Raw genomic sequence first — 17,282 nt, 5'->3', positions numbered from 1 at the left:
TTATATTAAACTGACAAATAGGATAGCTAAGATAAGATAAGGAAGATTTGGTTTGCTCAGGAGTTGGTACAAGGGGCAAGGTTTCAGATTTTTGGACCAATGGGATCTCATCTGGGGAAGAGGTGTCCTGTACAGGAGGACCAGACAGATCACACCTGAACTGAATGGGGACCTATACTTTCAGACTTTAAAGATACAGCGTGTGAAGAGGCCCTTCAGCCCTCCCCCCCAAGCCTGCTTCGACCAGCAATCACCCTGTACACTAGCTCTATACATATTAGGGAGAATTTTATGGATGCCAATTAACCTACAAACCTGAGGTACACAAAAATGCTGGAGAAACTCAGCGGGTGCAGCAGCATCTATGGAGCGAAGGAAATTATTTCTGCTCTTTGGGGAGTTGACCGATAGGGACCCTTCACCCAAACATATTTTTATCATAGACAATGCGTGAACCATCGTAAATAGAGATGCTGTTCTGTGGTTGGCATTAATGTCCAGTGAATTTAGGCTGCATTCTGAACAACATTCATGATTGCAGTTCAGAATGTGTGCCAACTTAGCCACTGTGAAAATGCTCTTGAAACTCTCTTCGAATCATCTTATACTTTTTTTAATCACCGCATCCCTTAGCTGTAGAAATAAAACAGTAATGTATCCAAGTTTGTAACAAGGAATGTTTTGAAGATAATTAGATTGTTAAGCACCAGACCTTAAATAAAAGATGTTGATTTATTTAGCCATCGCAGCATGTAATAACCAGTACCTTGTTCTCCACCAGTGACAGCAGGATCTGCTCCATGACGTCCGTCACCTCCGGGACAGAGCTCTGAATATGTCCGACCATCACACCAATTGCCACCCTCGACATCTCATAGCTGAGGCTAGTATTTTTCCGGACCAGTTCAATCAGCTCGGCTCCAATTGTCTTGGGAACTGAGACGACTATCTGGCCTGCCTCCACTTCAGACGGCGATACTGATGCAGTTTCTTTGTTCCGGGTTTGACAGTGCACACCTTCAGCATTCAACTCGATAAGAGTGGATGCTTCCTCCTGGCAGCTGGGGCTGTGGGTAGCAGTCGAATGTCCTGGGCTTATGTCAGCGTGTGAAGGTATGCTGGTTGGATACCTGGGGGCAGTAAAAGTGCTTCGAGTTGGGAGGGGAGGAGGAGTTGCTGAAGGACTAGAAGTGGCTGTGGCCTGCTGTAGTTCAGGCGAGTTGGAGGAGCCAGTATACAGGGTGTCAAGAGAAGCTGTACTCACAGACGAAACTGTTGATGCATTCTGTGGAGAGTCTTCTACAGTATCTGAAAATAATTTTGGGAAAATAAGGGAAAATATGGTTAATGCTAACTACAAAGATTGCTGCCTTTGTCACATGGATCTCTGGATTACCCCCCGTGCCAGATGCTACGTGCGGGTAGGATCAGGTAGTTAGGACAGATGAATGTGTGGCTGTGGAGTTGGTGCAGGGGGCAGGGGGCAGATTTTTGGACCATTGGGATCTCTTCTAGGGCAGAGGTGATGAGTTACTCCAGCATTTTGTCTAAATCTTTGGTTTAAACCAGCATCTGCAGTTCCTTCCTACACACATGATTCTGGTAATCCTCCTCTGCACCCTCTCCAAAGCCTCCACATCCTTCCTGTAATGGGGTGACCAGAACTGCATGCAGTGCTTCAATTGCGGTCTAACCTAAGTCTTTAGAGCTTCATCATGGCTTCTGGAGTTGTTAAGAGGACGAGGAGCAACCTGATAGAAGTATATAACATTTTAAGAGGCATAGATAGTGTAGACAGTGAGAACCTTTTTCCAGGGTGGAAATGTTAAATGGTAGAGGGCATTGCTTTAAGGCTAGAGGCGGTAAAATTAACGGTGGTGTGCGGGGTAATAGCTTTTTACACAGGTAGATGCCTGGGGTGGTGATGAAAATACAACGGTTTTGTTTAAGAGGCAATTACAGATACATGAACAGGCAAGGAATAGAGAAGTACAGACCATGAGCAGGCAGACAGGATTATTTTAGACTGGCATCATGGCCAGTAATGACGTGGTGAAGAGAAACGAATGCTTCCATGATGTATGACAATGACGTCAACACAACTTTCCTACAGGGTGACCAAAACTGAACATAATACTCCAAATGTGGCCTCGCCAACATTGTAAATATCTGTAATATAATGTACCAGCTTATATACTCAATACCCTGATAAATGAAGGCCATTGTTTCAAAAGCCTTTTTTGAACACTCCATCTACCTGTGACACCACTTTCAATGAACCATGTACCTGTACTCCAGGATCCCTCTACTCTGCAACAGAGCTCTACTATTCTCTGTGAAGATCCTGCTTTAAAATTAACTTCCCAAATTGCAACACCTTGCACTTATCTACATGAAACTCTGTTCATCATTCTTGAACTTATCCAGTTTTTACTCAATCTGCAATCATAATCTTCCTTGGCTGAGACTACAGCAGCATCTTCCTTGATGAAAGGAGAAAAGAAGATAAGACTTTATTGCCTTCCATCACAGGGAATATGGAGGAGCCGCTGTGGTGGACGTTTATGTCAAATCTTTATGTAGTTGCGTGTCTTGTTGCTTTTTTGGTATGACTGTACGGCAAACCAAATTCCTCGTATGTTGCAAAACATACATGGTGAACAAATTACGATTATGATTATGAAACGGATATGAAGTACCTCTTTAGGACTACCGTCGAGCCCTCTGCCTATATTTCATTTTGTGCCTCCAGTCCAGTTCTTCTCTCTATTCACATGGCTTCAAGTTTACCAGTACTCCAACCATAAGTACAAAATTAAAGAACTAAAATGCATGCTGATTAATGAATTGATCGTAGGCCTGGAAAGTTCGAGTGGAGCAGACCCATTTGAGCTGCTCAGGAAACTCTAAAATAGTAACAATGTCCCTTATTGAGAGAAGGCCAACACTGACTTTGGGTAGCAATCAGGCAGGAAAATGAGTCTCACTTAAATTGATCATATTTTGTACATTTGGTTAAAGCAGAAAGCACCATGAATTTGAACTTTGTTCAGCATCTGATTTATTGAGGTCTCATTTCTGATCGTCCATTTTAGCAGCTCAGGTATGTTAGTGTCAGCCAGCAAACCAATGCTGAGAAGGAAAAGGAACTAGTGGCAAGAGGATGATTAAGGATGGGTGGGCAGGTTGGGCGGGTCAATGGTGAAAAGTGTTTACCATTACAGTAAAAAAAGTGGGGGAATGAAAATGTGGTTGAAAAATGAAAATCAACTTTGCAAACTCTGCTTCAGACAATACATTTTCCTTATATTTCTTGGTCTCAAATAAAGGACATTTCATTTCTCAGCAAAAATGTTATTCTATTCCTGAGACATGCCAATCACAACACTTAATAACATTACAGCCATACCTTTCATATCTAAGGAGGAAGAGTACAGATCCCTAAGTTTGTCAGGTGGTGGCGGGGCCACAGGGGCAACACGTCGGCGCTGAGTAGGTGCCTGCAAAACAAAATGGGTACTGCATGTGGCAGATATTCTGAATATTCGTTGTTTACCGATCTATGATCACTGGTGAGAACAGGTTCTTTTCTTCGTAAGGAACCAAATGAGGCTGAATGTACACTTGAATTTTCTCCCCAATGCACTACACATGGCTAACTTACCATATGAAAATTCAAGAGTATCACCACCATCCTGCCTTCCACCCTCAAATTCTAACGGAGGGGGTCTCCCACTGGGAAGAACAAGTGTCAGTCTGGAAGTAAACAGCCTACAGTTTTGATCTGAGGCCCATGGCAGCCAGGTGTGCTGGGTGATATTTGGAAAATAATGCTGCAGGATGTGGGGATCATCCCCAACAATTTATCCAAGTACCAGTGCCTAGCAGTAGTCACTTGTTGCCCAATATTTTGTGCCCACTTGCAGGCTGGCTGAAATATCTTGCTGAAATTTATTACAAGATTGATTAGGGTTACATCAATGTGGCTTAAATTATCAAAGTAGCTCTGCTATTTGTAGGAATGAACGTGTGAATGTACATTGGACTTCTGTCATATTATGGGGCCTCGCTCTTCTGTAGGTGGCGTGTTAGACATTCATAACCTAGGAAAGGCCGATATAGGCTTGGTTATATCTCATAATAATAAAACTAAATTTAAACACAACAAATGCTAACGTCTCAACAACGAATTAGTGATTGAAGAAAACAAACCATTTGCTTTCTGGGTATTTTACCTGGTAGGCAGTGCCCTCAGGAGACATTGCATCTTGCGGACAAGGGGAAATATCTGGGAGGACTTCGGCCTGTCTCCCTGGCTGATGATCCATTTCTACCTGATTCTCAGTGGAACTAGGCGTTGGGTTCACCTTCTGCTGGCCTTTTCGAGCAACTGTGGACTTTCGATGATGGATTAACTTCCTTTCGGGGAGAGAGAACAGATATTCAATATAGGAAATGACAAAGATATCCCACAGTAGATTTCAGATGATCAGCCTTTCTGGTTTACGTCTGAATAGATCACTTCTAATGCAAGGTTAAGTTTAACTCAGTTTTTCTCACTTCACAGACATTGCCTATCTTGCTGGTTCTTCCTGTATTTTTTTCATTCTTTCAAATGTGCAATGAGTGCTGGTTTTAATAGTCCATGTATAACATTGTTTTCTTGACCACTTTCCCCCACCTATGTCTCCTCCACACAGCATACCTGCAACTAACAAGTCTTCACCACCCTCTCGACCACATAAATCTACATCATTCATTTTTTGCTTTGTCTCCACCATATCATCAACATACTTTTCATTCTTTCCACCCTCTACAATTTAAAATATGACATTGGACCCAAAGCATTAACTGTGTTCCCTTTCTATACATGCTGCCTGTCCTTTTGAAGATTTCTAACATTTTGTTTCATTGCCCTTTGTCACAATATTTGACATCAGCCCAATCACTCGCACACACAAAAATAAAACAAACCAGTCAAGAGTACACATCAACAGCGTTCTCACAACCAGTCAGACATTTATGTACACATCCAGCCCATAGACCACCACTAGTCACCACAAACGCACGCACAGGCACACACAAAGCAGCTTCAGAGCATCAGTTGACACTTACTGCAGAACCTCACGTTGCTCCAGGTTGTATTTGCCACCAGTTTTCATTGCTGCGTTATGAATTGCTTCGATTGCTCGGTCAATGGACTGGAGGACAAGATCCTGCTGATTTGACTTGGGGGCAACAGAAAGAATAATAAGTCTAGGCGGTTACTCACTGTAACTTATGAACAGTATAAGTTTAATCAGTTCATTCCGAATGAGATTTAGCACCATAGTTTTAAAGAAAAAATACTGCGCTGCTTTGAAAAAAAATATATCACATTTCACCAACTACAAAGATCAAAATGGGCAAACAGTATTAAGGTGGCTCTTAACATTGTAACTGTTAGCCCCGCAGGATCGAGGATGACTTTCTTCCTCAGTTTTATCTTTTTTACATTTCATAGAGTCAGAGCGCCATACTGCATAGACACGGTCCAGATTGCCCCGTCCACCTGTCCAACATTCTTTCTATCTATCTTTCTCTCTTTCTCTCTATTTATCTATCGCTCTATCATACTCTATCCTACTCTATCCTACTCTATCTATCCATCTATCTATCCATCTATCCATCCATCTATCTACGTACCTATCCTTATAAAACTGTCATCTTGTATCTATGTGTGTATGTATCTATGTGTCTGTGTATTTGAATCTTCGTCAAAACGTTATTTTCAACATTCCACAAAATATTTCACATTCTTCCTCACATTTTTTCCTGTCCATCCATAATCAGGTTCCCTTCAGATTGTATGCCATATTTCACATTATTGATGATTAAAGTTTAACAAAACCCCACTTTGAGAAGAACATCTGCTTTGAGAATTTTTTTTCTGGCAGCTTTCAGTGATGACATCACAATGGCATCTCACAGTCGTCCAATCACAAAGGGATCTCATTTACATACGCTGCCAATGACGTCACAATGGGATTGCAGTCCTGCTAGCTCTAGTCACAGTACACTGATTTTTTTTAACGTTTAAAATGAGGGAGGGTGAATAAGGCGAAATGAGCAGCCCCTGCGCAGTTGGGGGCTATGGGTGATTGGTGCAATATTGCCTTGGGGGAATGGGTTACGTTGGGCAACAGGTGAGTGGTGGAAATAGGTTGCATTGAGGAACGGGTGCCACTATATTTTACTAAAACTCTCATCTTGTTTGTTTCTATATATGTAATATGTAACTCGTACCGATATTTGCACAAAAATGGTACACGATAGTGCCACAATTTTTTGCCCACCTTACTCGCCATTGTCATGTGATGTAAATGAAACAAGTTTTGTTTAGATTGATGGCATATGGGTGAGGAAAGGAAGCAGCGGAAGGTTGGTGGAGGGTGGGGAGAAGGAGAATAATGGAGGAGGGAATAGGGGACTCAAGAGGCAGAGCGAGATGCGTTCACATTCACAGTGAGATGTGTTCACATTGATCTTATATTTTACAGGTTATTGCCATTTTGAACTTTAAAAGTCATGTTCCCACTTGCCAGCCGCGCCTGCGCAGTTGGGGGAGGGTTGCCGTGACAAGCATCACAATGGGGATCTCTGGCATCACAACAGGAACCCGTCAGCTGCACCTGCGCAGTTGGGGGCCATGGGTCAGTGGTGGAATATTGCCTTGGGGGATGGGCCCAACGGGTCCCCACCTGGTCTAGTATCTATCTATCTATATATATATATCTATCTATCTATCTATTATCTATCTGTTAATATATAAAACTCTCGTGCCATCCGACTGGCTGCCGTCCGGCTGCCTTTCTGCCTTTTGATTCGTTGACGGCTGCTCCTTCCTATCAGCTTCCAACACACTTCAATACAAAGTTGCAAGACAGGAACACTCTGAACCTTTCACTGCTGCAGCAGCCAGGGGAGGTGCAATTGGAATTTTTTTTTTAATCCACTGCTGAGGAAGGCAGGGGAGTGCTGGAATCTTACATTTGGGAACGGGTTCAGTTCCGTTGGAGGAGACGGGTGCATGGTAGAATATTGGGTTGGGGGATCACACCATTGGGGGAGCAGACCCAACGGGTCTGCACTTGGTCTAGTATACTATTAAAAGTCTTGTCATGTGTGCGTGCGTGTGCGTGTGTGTGATGGTATTTTAGCCAAAATGGTACACGGTAGCGCCATATTTTTTGCAGAACCTTACTCAGCTTTTCCCCGTTGTTGATCTAATCAAGTTTCCTTCAGATTTGATGTTATATTTCATGTTATTGATATTTAAAGGTTTAAAAAATCCAACTTTGAGAATAATAACCAACTGTGAGATGGAGACTTTTCTGGCAGCTTCCAGTGATGATGTCACAATGGCATCTCACAGTCCTCCAATCACAATGGGATCTCATTTACATATGCTGCCGTGAACATTCCGCCAGCCCACAATGATATCACAATGGGATCTCAGTTGTCAATCAACAAGCTAAGAGAGTTTTCTTACATTGTTGTAAGGAGAGGAACACAGTGGGGGAAATTTAAAAGCTTTAAAGTGACATTTAAAAGTTTACAAAACCCCACTTTGAGAAGGATTTCCTCAAATCTGCACTGGCAGTTAGCAGCTATGACGTCACAATGCCCTACCTGCTGCAATGTTGCTATCCCAGAACACCGAGTCCTTCACAGCAAATGCCTTTCAGGGAAGGAATTTGCCAGCCTAACCCACTCAGCAATGTTTAATGATTATATTTGTATAACAAAAGATGGCCTTGTCGGTGGCACCTACATCACATTAAATCTTAGTGCAATTGCATTTTTTTTAAAGTTTAAAATGAGGGAGGGTAATAAAATGAGCCAACCTGCACAGTTGGGTGTGTTAGGTGAGTGGTGAAATATTGCGTTGGGGGAACAGGCCTCCCGTGGGGGCTATGGGTGAGTGGTCGAATATTGTGTTAAAAATGTGCCAACCTGCATAGTTGGAGGCTATGGGTGAGTAGTGGAATATTACATTGGGGGAACGGGTTGCTTTGGGGGAACGGGTGAATGGTGGAATCTTACGATGGGGAACGGGTTGCGTTGGGGGACCAGGCCTCCCGTGTGGGATATGGGTGAGTGGTGGAATATTGTGATGGTGGAACGGGATACTTTGGGGGAATGGGTGAGTGGTGGAAATGGTTTGCGTTGGGGGAACGGGTGAGTGGTGGACTATTGCGTTGGGGGAATGGGTGAGTGGTGGATTATTGTGTTGGGGAAACAGGGCCAAACACATCACACTTGGTCTAGTATATTACTAAAACTCTCATCTTGTTTGTTTCTATCTATCTATCTATCTATCTATCTATCTATCTATCTATCTATCTATCTATCTATCTATCTATCGGTGTGCGAGTATCCATGTGATACGCCTAAACAGTACACGATAGCGCTAAAATTTCGTTCAGATTGATGCTATATTTCACAAGTTATTGACATTAAAAAATTTACAAAACCCCACTTTGAGAAGGATTTCTTAAAACCTGAAATGGTAGTTACCAGCTATGACGTCACCATCCCCACGCTACAATGTTGCTATCCCAGGACATCTTGACTCGCCTCAGCTCGGTGATAGAACCATCCCTAATAAAGGAGCAGGCATGGTTCTGGCCTTGGAAGTCCTGCACAGGCCATCTTCTCAATCTCGCCCAACTCATAGAGGATAACTTTCAGGAAGGTGTTTTCACATGTGCTTTTATGGTAGACCTCTCAGCCGCTTATGATACAGTAAACCATCGCCGACTGCTACACAAAGTACCTGATCTGACACACAACTTGCATCTAACCAACCTGATGAAGATTCTGGTCGAAAACAGACCTCTTTGTCAGCCGCTCGCTGGATACAGTAAACCATCGCCGGAAGTGCTACCACTCTAAAGTACCTGATCTGACACATTTATGCAGATGACTTGCATCTAACCCAAAACTTCTGATGAAGATTTAGTCTGGTCGAAAACAAAGAGAACCAATCCATCTAAAAGCACGCTTCTTAAGAATGTCGAGCTGATCCAGGAATGGAGAAAACTGTCGCTGGCGCAGATCGCAGAAAAAAGCACGGCCCCCTTCAAGGAAAAGTCAGCTCTTCTTAGTAAGCTGGCATCCACCTTGTTCAATCTGGCCTCTACTGTTAATATGGGACCAGCTCATGCAAGGAAGATTGATCCTGTGCTAAACACAAACCTCCATCCTGGCATTGCAAATCACCAGCTAGTCAAAAAGAGTTTCATTTACCCCCAGATGACCTATGCGCATTATAACCCAAAGTGCCAACTGACTTAGAAACATAGAAATTAGGTGCAGAGGCAGAAGCTACTTAGTCAACCTGTCCTCATACAACAAAGAGAACCAATCCATCTAAAAGCCAAGTCCGCACCTTCCACCTGAAGAACAAGAATGCAAATCGAAGGTTGAAGATCACATGGAATGGAGTCAGATTGGAGAACTGTGACAATCCAGTCTATCTCTTGATCGATCTCAGACCTATTTGGAACCAGCTGCACATATCCACCAAGCATAAAGCTCCTAAAAATCCTCTTGCTATGAAAGCCAACATCAGCTTTCTTAGTAAGCTGAGTACCTCAAAACTGGGGTAGCAAACCCATTCTACAGCCATTCGATAATAACAACTCTGGCCTCTCTCACATTTATCCACATTCTCCAAACATGCGGGGTACTGCCCAGCCTGTGCAGTATGGTCTCCTAGCATTCAGCTCATCCGCAAGGAAGATTGATCCTGTGCTAAACACAAAGCTGGGGGTCCTACCAAGCCTTGCTGGCCCCACTACACTGCCTAAAAGGACCCGTACTCCTCTCTGGCATTGCCAGCCAGTTCCCCACATCAATACTGAATCAGTGCTTTAAGAGTTTGTATACTAATCTCTTATGTGGGACCTTGTCGAAAGCTAGTCAAAAAGAATGCCTCAGACAATCAGAGGATGAAAGATACCCCCGACATGACCACCCTTTGCTACCTCAGCGTTTCCCGAAATCACGCAGAAGTTTCCTCTCTTCTGCCCATACCCTGGACTGCAGTGCATCATCCAGAAGGCTCCAACTCTGGGAACTTCCCCCAGAGAGACTAGAGAAATCTCTGGAAGACATTCACACGGTAATCGACCCCTCCGAGAAACCCACACCAGGTTCCGACCAAACGTTGATAACCCAGCGCAGTCTCATCAGACTGCGCACAGGCATGGGAAGGAGCAAATTGAACATGCTGAAGTGGGTATATAATAAAGATGCAGCAGACTGCGAGTGCGGATGGGCCTCCAGACTATGAAACATCTCCTGAGCTGTGACACGCTGCATGACACATGCACTGTCAAGGACCTTGCAGAGGCCAACGACGTGGCACTAAAATTTGCGCGATATTAGCAAACAGTTGTGTGGTGACACAAAATAATAATAATCCCAGGACATTGAGTCCTGGACAGCAAATGTTCTTCAGGGGAAGAATCTGCCAGCCTAACCCAGTACATATGTGATTGCAAAGCCACAGCAAGGTTTAGTGGCCTTGTCGTGGCACCTACAACACATTAAAGTATAAAAACATATTAGTGCAATTGCTCTCGGGTTGTATTGGGAAAACAGGTGAGTGGTGGAATCTTATGTTGGGGAACGGGTTGCGTTGGGGGACCAGGCCTCCCGTGGGGGCTATTTATGAGCAGTCGAATATTGTGTTAAAAATGAGCCGACCTGCACAGTTGGGGGCTATGGGTGAGTGATGGAATATTGCATTGGGGGAACGGGTTGCGTTGGGGGAATGGGTGAGTGGTGGAATCTTACGTTATGTTGGGGAACGGGTTGCGTTGGGGGACCAGGCCACACGTTGGTGCTATGGGTGAGTGGTCGAATGTTGCATTGGGGGATTGAGGGAGAGTGATCGAATGTTGCGTTGCACACGGCCCATCCCCCCACACATCTCCTGCTGAAAGTACAAATTCATCGGCGACATGGTGGACAAAATGGGGCGGCGGTGGTTTACATCGAGATCCTGGGGAGGTGAGGAGGGAGATAGGGGTATTGAGGGTGAGGAGGGGGTATGGAGGGAGAGGGAGGGGAAAGTGGGGGAGGTGAGGAGGGAGAATGGAGGACGAGGGGGGATAGAGGGAGAGGAGAGGGGGAATGGGTGGAATCTTGCGTTGGGGGAACAGGACCCAACAGGTCCACCGGCCGTCTAATATTTCTCTAAACCTTTCCTACCCATGTACCGGTCCAAATGTTTTTTAAATTATAGTTTCTGCCTCAACTACCACCTCTGACAGCGAAAAAGCTCAGATTCTTATTAAATCTTTCCGCTCTTACCTTAAACCCTATGTCCTCTGATACTTCCTTTCCGTACCTTGGGTAAAAGACTGTGCGTTTACCCTATCTATCTCCTTATGATCTCGTAAGCCTCTATACGAATACCTCTCATTCATCTGCGCTCTAAGGAATACAGCCCTAGCCTGCCCAACCACTCCCTACAGGTCAGGCCCACAAGTCCTGGCAACATCCTCGTTTTGACCTCCCAAAATGCAACAATGCACACTTGTTCTGACTAAACTCTATCCACCATTTCCCCAGAATATTCCCAAATTATCTCTATCCTGCAGAATCTTTTGACAACCTTCCTCACTATCCACAACTACACCAATTAGATTCTCATCTACTAATCAGCTCACCCACATTTTGAGCTCCCAGCATTGATCCCTGCAGAACACAATTGATCCAGTCAGGTTAAAACCTCAACACCACTACTCACTGCCTTCTACGCCATACCAATTTCTTCACCACCTCCTCATAAAGGGCCTGTCCCACTTTCACGACCTAATTCACGACCTCTGGCGAGTTTGCCCTTGACTCGTACTCACAGCATGGTCGTCACAAGGTCGTAGGAAGGTCGGTCGTGATCCTAGTCATAGGTACTTGTGGCATCAAGTAGGTCGGGGTGTTTTTCTAGCCTGATGAAAAATGTCCACGAGTAAAAAAGGTCGTGAATTAGGTTGTGAAAGTGGGACAGGCCCTTAAAGCTCAATCATGTTCGTAAGACGTGCCCTGCCTTCACAAAGCCATGCTGATGACCGCTAACATTTTCATGCTTTGCCAGATGTAAGTAGATGTACTATTCCGAATAATCTTCTCCAATGATTTTCCCTACTACTTATGTAGGGCTCGCTGGCCTATAACTTGCTGGATTATTCTTATTCACCTTCTCAAAGGAACACAGTATAATTTCCATCCTCTGGGACCTCACCTGTGGCTAGAGGTGATACAAAAATCTTTGGCAAGACCCAGCAATCTCCTCTTTTGCCTTTCTCAATAACATGGGATAGATCCCATCAGGCCCTGGGAACTTTGCCAATGTTTTGCAATAGACCCAACATCATCTTCATCTTGATATTACCAGGCCCTTGATCTCACTGTTCCCCATATCCTTCTCCTTGGTGAATACTGACACAAAGCATGTAGTAGGCCAGGAATCGTACTGATTAGAACAGTGTTGTGCCAGATCTGTCATCTTCCACAATCTACTAACAACCATACTGGCACATTGAAGGTAACATTGAATTTCATTGTTGATTTCTACCTTTGCTGAGAGGTGGCTCTCAATACATGAGAAGTGTTCTGCATTTTCCAGGTTGTTGCCGTGAAGCTCTTTTGTTGGAAGATCGCCATGTGACATATTGGAAAAACACACTTCAATTCTAATAATTACAGAACAATTTTCCTTGACGTTGAAGTCAAGGTTGACATTGAAGGTCTGTCGTTTAAAGGTGTGATGGCACTTCACATTACCAGAGGTTGGCTCTTTGTTATAGACTTTGAAGCCTGAAACCATAGAAGAACCACTCAGAATAAGCAGAACAAACAGAGGCATCTCACTCCTCACATTAAATACTAGTGTGCTGTTATATTGTTCTTTTATAATCTGGACTTCCAATAATTTGATTAAATCAGACCAATCTGGTGTTTGGCCTACTGGGATTGATTGCTCTCACAACATGCAAAATACTAGCTAACCCCTGAGGGGCAAACTATTACTTTGTTTCATTCATGTTTTCAACCCTTAGATGTTGGATCTAGTGTTGTTGCAATACACCCAGAGAGTGTTGCCATTCATAATATCGCACACCGCTAGCTGCTGCACAAATTACTCAGAGAGAAAGACTCTGGGGCAAGATGGGGACAATCATGCTACACTATTAGTGAAGCATTTAGAGAAATCCAAGGAGCATGAAACATTTCATCCATAGTTTCCAGCATGATCACCTCAAATTTCTAGATTGAAGGCCTCAGGTGACGACAGCTCTTGCCATGTGTTTAGTCTACTTGGATTCAACCAATTGAATTGGTCTCCCTCAGTTTCTTTTCCACATTTAATTGGATTTAGAGTTATGGTGTCTCATAGAAACAGATCCTTTGGCCGATCACATTAATGTTCTCCATCGCACCCACCTACAAAGATTTGATTTACTTGCATCGGGTCTGCAGTCATCTATGCTTTGGTGATTCAAGTACTTGTCTCGTCGCTTCCTAAATTATATTGCCTCCACCACCTTTTCAAGTAGCATTACAGATTTTGCAGTCACTCAAAATCCCTCCCCTCCCCCACATCTCCCCCCAAACAGCCCTTCTAAATCTCCCATCTTTCACTTTAATCAACGTCCTTATTTCTGACACCCCCACAATGGCATAAAGATGTTTTACCATCTACCTTTACATTAAGGGGCAGCATGCACAAGTACTATTGAACAGCATAGTTTTACAATAATCCATTAATATTTCCATCCAGCCTAGTCTACTGTGGTCAATTTCTACTTAATTTCTGCAAAGTCAGCCTGACCTACATTTCTACATAGAACGGTACAACACAAGAACACCACGGCCCACAATGTTTGTGCCAAACCTAATGCTTAGTCCCAACTGCCTGTACATGATCAATATCCCTTTATTCCCTGCATTTCCATGTACCTACTGCATCTAAAAGCCTCCTAAATGCCATTATTGTATCTGTCTCCACCACCGAACAATGTGGTCCAGGCCCCCACCACCCGGTATTAAAAAAAACTTTCCCCCACTCACCTTATAGCTGTGCTCTCTCATATTGGACATTTCTATCCTGGCAAGAAGGTTCTGACTGTCTACCCTATCTATGTCTCCCATAATTTTATATTTCTAAAACATGACTGATTTTACCTTTCAAACCTTATAGTTGAATTCCATCCTACTATAAACTGTTAACTGGACGCATGCTCACCATTAAATGAATGAATACAACTCATTACTAAATATTCTCATGAGTTTGTGGAAAGGGAGAGGAGTGGAAATTGAGAAAGTTTATGAGCAGATGACTGTGGCCTTGGCATGATATCAAGACAGATAGACAAACAATGGGCTCCACCTAGAGAAGTGCAGGAGGAGGCTGGGATTGACCCATGCAGGGATTTGAAAACACTTCAATGTACGGGAAGTCAATATCAGTCAAATGGAAAAGGGACAAAGGCAACTTGTTAGGAACAGGATGTAGGGCTTCCCAGGGTTAAAGCACCCAATGTATGGACACTCCTACATAAACAAGTTCCCATAACATTATTAAATTCAAAAGTTTATCATATATATGAATGGAGCAACTAGTGTTCTCTCCCTCTCTCCCCCTTCTCGCCCTTTTAGTAATTGTTCTTTCTTATAACTCTGGTGTTTCTGACATGGGCAAAATCTACTTATGAACATCTATAAAAGCAGAACCCATTCATTACACGCAGATGGCCTGTGCAAACAGCGACATATTATGGAGGACACGGAAGACATTTTCTGAATTGTGCAGATGCTACCAAAATTATGACTAAGGCTTTAGCATCAAATGGATGCAAAAATAACTTGCTCAGTAAGGCATTTGACAAGGTACCGCATGGTAGGCTGCTCTGGAAGATTAGATCCCATGGGATTCAAGGAGAGATAGCTGAATGGATAGAAAATTGGCTTCATGGAAGGAAGCTGAGGGTGATAGTGGAAGGTTGCTTTTCGGAATAGAGGCCTGTGACAAGTGATGTGCCTCAGGGTTCGGTGCTGGGCCCGTTACTGCTTGTCATCTATATCAATGATTTGGATGTGAACGTACATGACATGATTAGCAAGTTTGCAGATGACACAAAAGTGGGTGGTGTTGCAGACAGTGAAGATGGTTGTCAAAAATTGCAGCAGGATCTTGATCGGTTGGGCAGGTAGCCTGAGGAATGGTTGATGGAATTTAACACAGAAAAATGTGAGGTGTTACATTTTGGGAGCACTAACAGAGCAGGACCTACATAGTGAATGGTAGGGCTGTGCGGAGAATTGCAGAGCAGAGGGATCTAGGAGTACATGTACATAATTTGTTGAAAGTGGCAGACAAGGTGGTCATAAAGGCGTTGACATTGGCCTTCATTTGGCAGAATATCGAGTATAGAAGTTGGGAGGTCATGTTGCAGTTGTATCAGATGTTGGAGAGGCCGTATTTAGAGTGTTGTGTTCAGTTTTGGGCACCATGTTATAGCAAAGATGTTGTCAAGCTGGAAAGGGTGCAGAGATTTGCAGGGATTTTGCCAGAACTCAATGGCCTGAGCTATAGGAAGAGGTTAAGCAGGTGCGGAGGATGAGGAGGACGAGGGATGATCTTACAGAGGTGCACAAAATCATGAGAGGAATAGATCAGGTAGGTGGAAAGAGTCTCTTGCCCAGAGTAGGGGAATAGACAATCACAGGACATGGGTTTAAGGTGAGGAGGGAAAACATTAATAGGAACCTAAGAAACATTTAGTTAGCTAAAAGGATTGGACATGGATTCAACGATGATCAAAGGTGGAGCCCACATTGGTCTATTGGTGGCTTTGGGGAAGATGATAACAAGTGATACAAACTGTGAAACTTAGCAGGATGACAGTGAAACTACACAAAGACTAGGGTGGGGTAGGGAGTTTTGAAAGGGCTACTTGAAGTTAGAGATATCAAATTTCATATTGCTGGGTTGTAAGCTGCCCAGGCCAGAAAGGTCATTTTTGAAAAGGAGGAGGAGCATGAGTGGAGCTGTGGGGTACCAAGGAGATAAATGTGATGGCCTCATCTGTGATAGTAGGGGGGAACCCCTGTTCCCAAAAGAATGAAGGCATCTCTTCTCTCCAAACTAGGTAAGATTCTGATGACCAGTGAGAGACTCTGGCAGTCTGAAGAAGGGTCTCGACCAGAAACGTCGCCTATTCCTTCCTTCCAACGTACGGAGGCAACAACGTACTGTTTTTATTTCAGATTGTCAGCATCTGCGGCTTGCCAATGACCATGGTCAATGACCAATTACTGCTCTCCTCAATCCCTCACGCTGCCCTCCTTCTGGAGGTTGAGTGAACATTAGTCAGTGATTCTCATGTGTCTTTGAGAATGTCACATCATTGTTCTTAAACCATCTTCCTGATGGTCTGTGACTAGGGTTGCCAACTTTCTCACTCCCAAATAAGGGACAAAAGGTACAAATTCCCGACGGCAATGCGTTGACTGACACGGCCTTGGCTGGGTGAATGATGAATTGGCCTGGGTGCTGGACTGCACACAAAACCCAGTCGGCGGGCCAGCTGAGGAGTTTTGGCCCCAGAGCCGGACTTTGCGCGCGACATCTTGCGCAAAGTCCGGCTCCCCATCCAACTCATGAACCGATCATCGGCCATGTGGTGTCGGCGGTAAGCGAAGTTCCGAAGGTCGAACAGCTGGCCGGGCTGCCGACCGATGGGGCCACGGACGAGGTGCTGCTGCTGCACTCCATGGGCTGCACTATGTCGGGACGGGTGAGGTGGGACCAGACTCGATGCTCCGACCCGACAGTCCCTTCGACCGGAGTAGTATGGGACAAACCAATTTAGTCCAATATACGGGACGTCCCGGCTAATACGGGACAGTTGACAACCCGACCTGTGACTGAACTGGGAGTTACAAATTCGCTGACGACCAAATTGGCTAAATCATGGGTACAATGAGTCAGGGAAGAGGAGAGATAGAACACCTGGTTTACCAGCGCTGCTCCAACAACCTCTTGCTTGACCTCAACAAGACTAAGGAAGTAATCCTTAACTTCAGGAAAGGGACGTCAGGAGATCAAGTGATAATTTTTTTTGACCCAATAAAGATGTGCTGGAAGAATTCAACAGGTCCTGCTAAATTGTTCTAGCACTTCATTTTTTTGCTCAGCTTCCAGCATCTTGTTGGATGTTTTTGCT

General features: G+C 44.2%; 1 protein-coding gene across 1 annotated transcript in view; it reads right to left on the bottom strand.

The window, feature by feature from the left end:
• LOC129704624 (NCK-interacting protein with SH3 domain-like) overlaps window positions 1-17,282 on the bottom strand; it is a 95,822-nt gene that overhangs the window by 20,017 nt on the left and 58,523 nt on the right. The window contains exons 2-5 of the mRNA XM_055647878.1: window positions 5,116-5,228; window positions 4,236-4,419; window positions 3,410-3,500; window positions 767-1,308 (exon numbers count right to left, since the gene is read on the bottom strand). Of these exons, the coding sequence (XP_055503853.1) occupies window positions 767-1,308; window positions 3,410-3,500; window positions 4,236-4,419; window positions 5,116-5,228 (930 nt within the window). The remainder of the gene's footprint in view (window positions 1-766; window positions 1,309-3,409; window positions 3,501-4,235; window positions 4,420-5,115; window positions 5,229-17,282) is intronic.

The sequence above is a fragment of the Leucoraja erinacea genome, chromosome 16, assembly GCF_028641065.1.
Source record: "Leucoraja erinacea ecotype New England chromosome 16, Leri_hhj_1, whole genome shotgun sequence".
In the NCBI taxonomy this organism is placed as follows: Eukaryota; Metazoa; Chordata; class Chondrichthyes; order Rajiformes; family Rajidae; genus Leucoraja; species Leucoraja erinaceus.
Note: the sequence above shows the minus strand (reverse complement) of the source record. Positions and strands in the feature narration are given on the sequence as shown.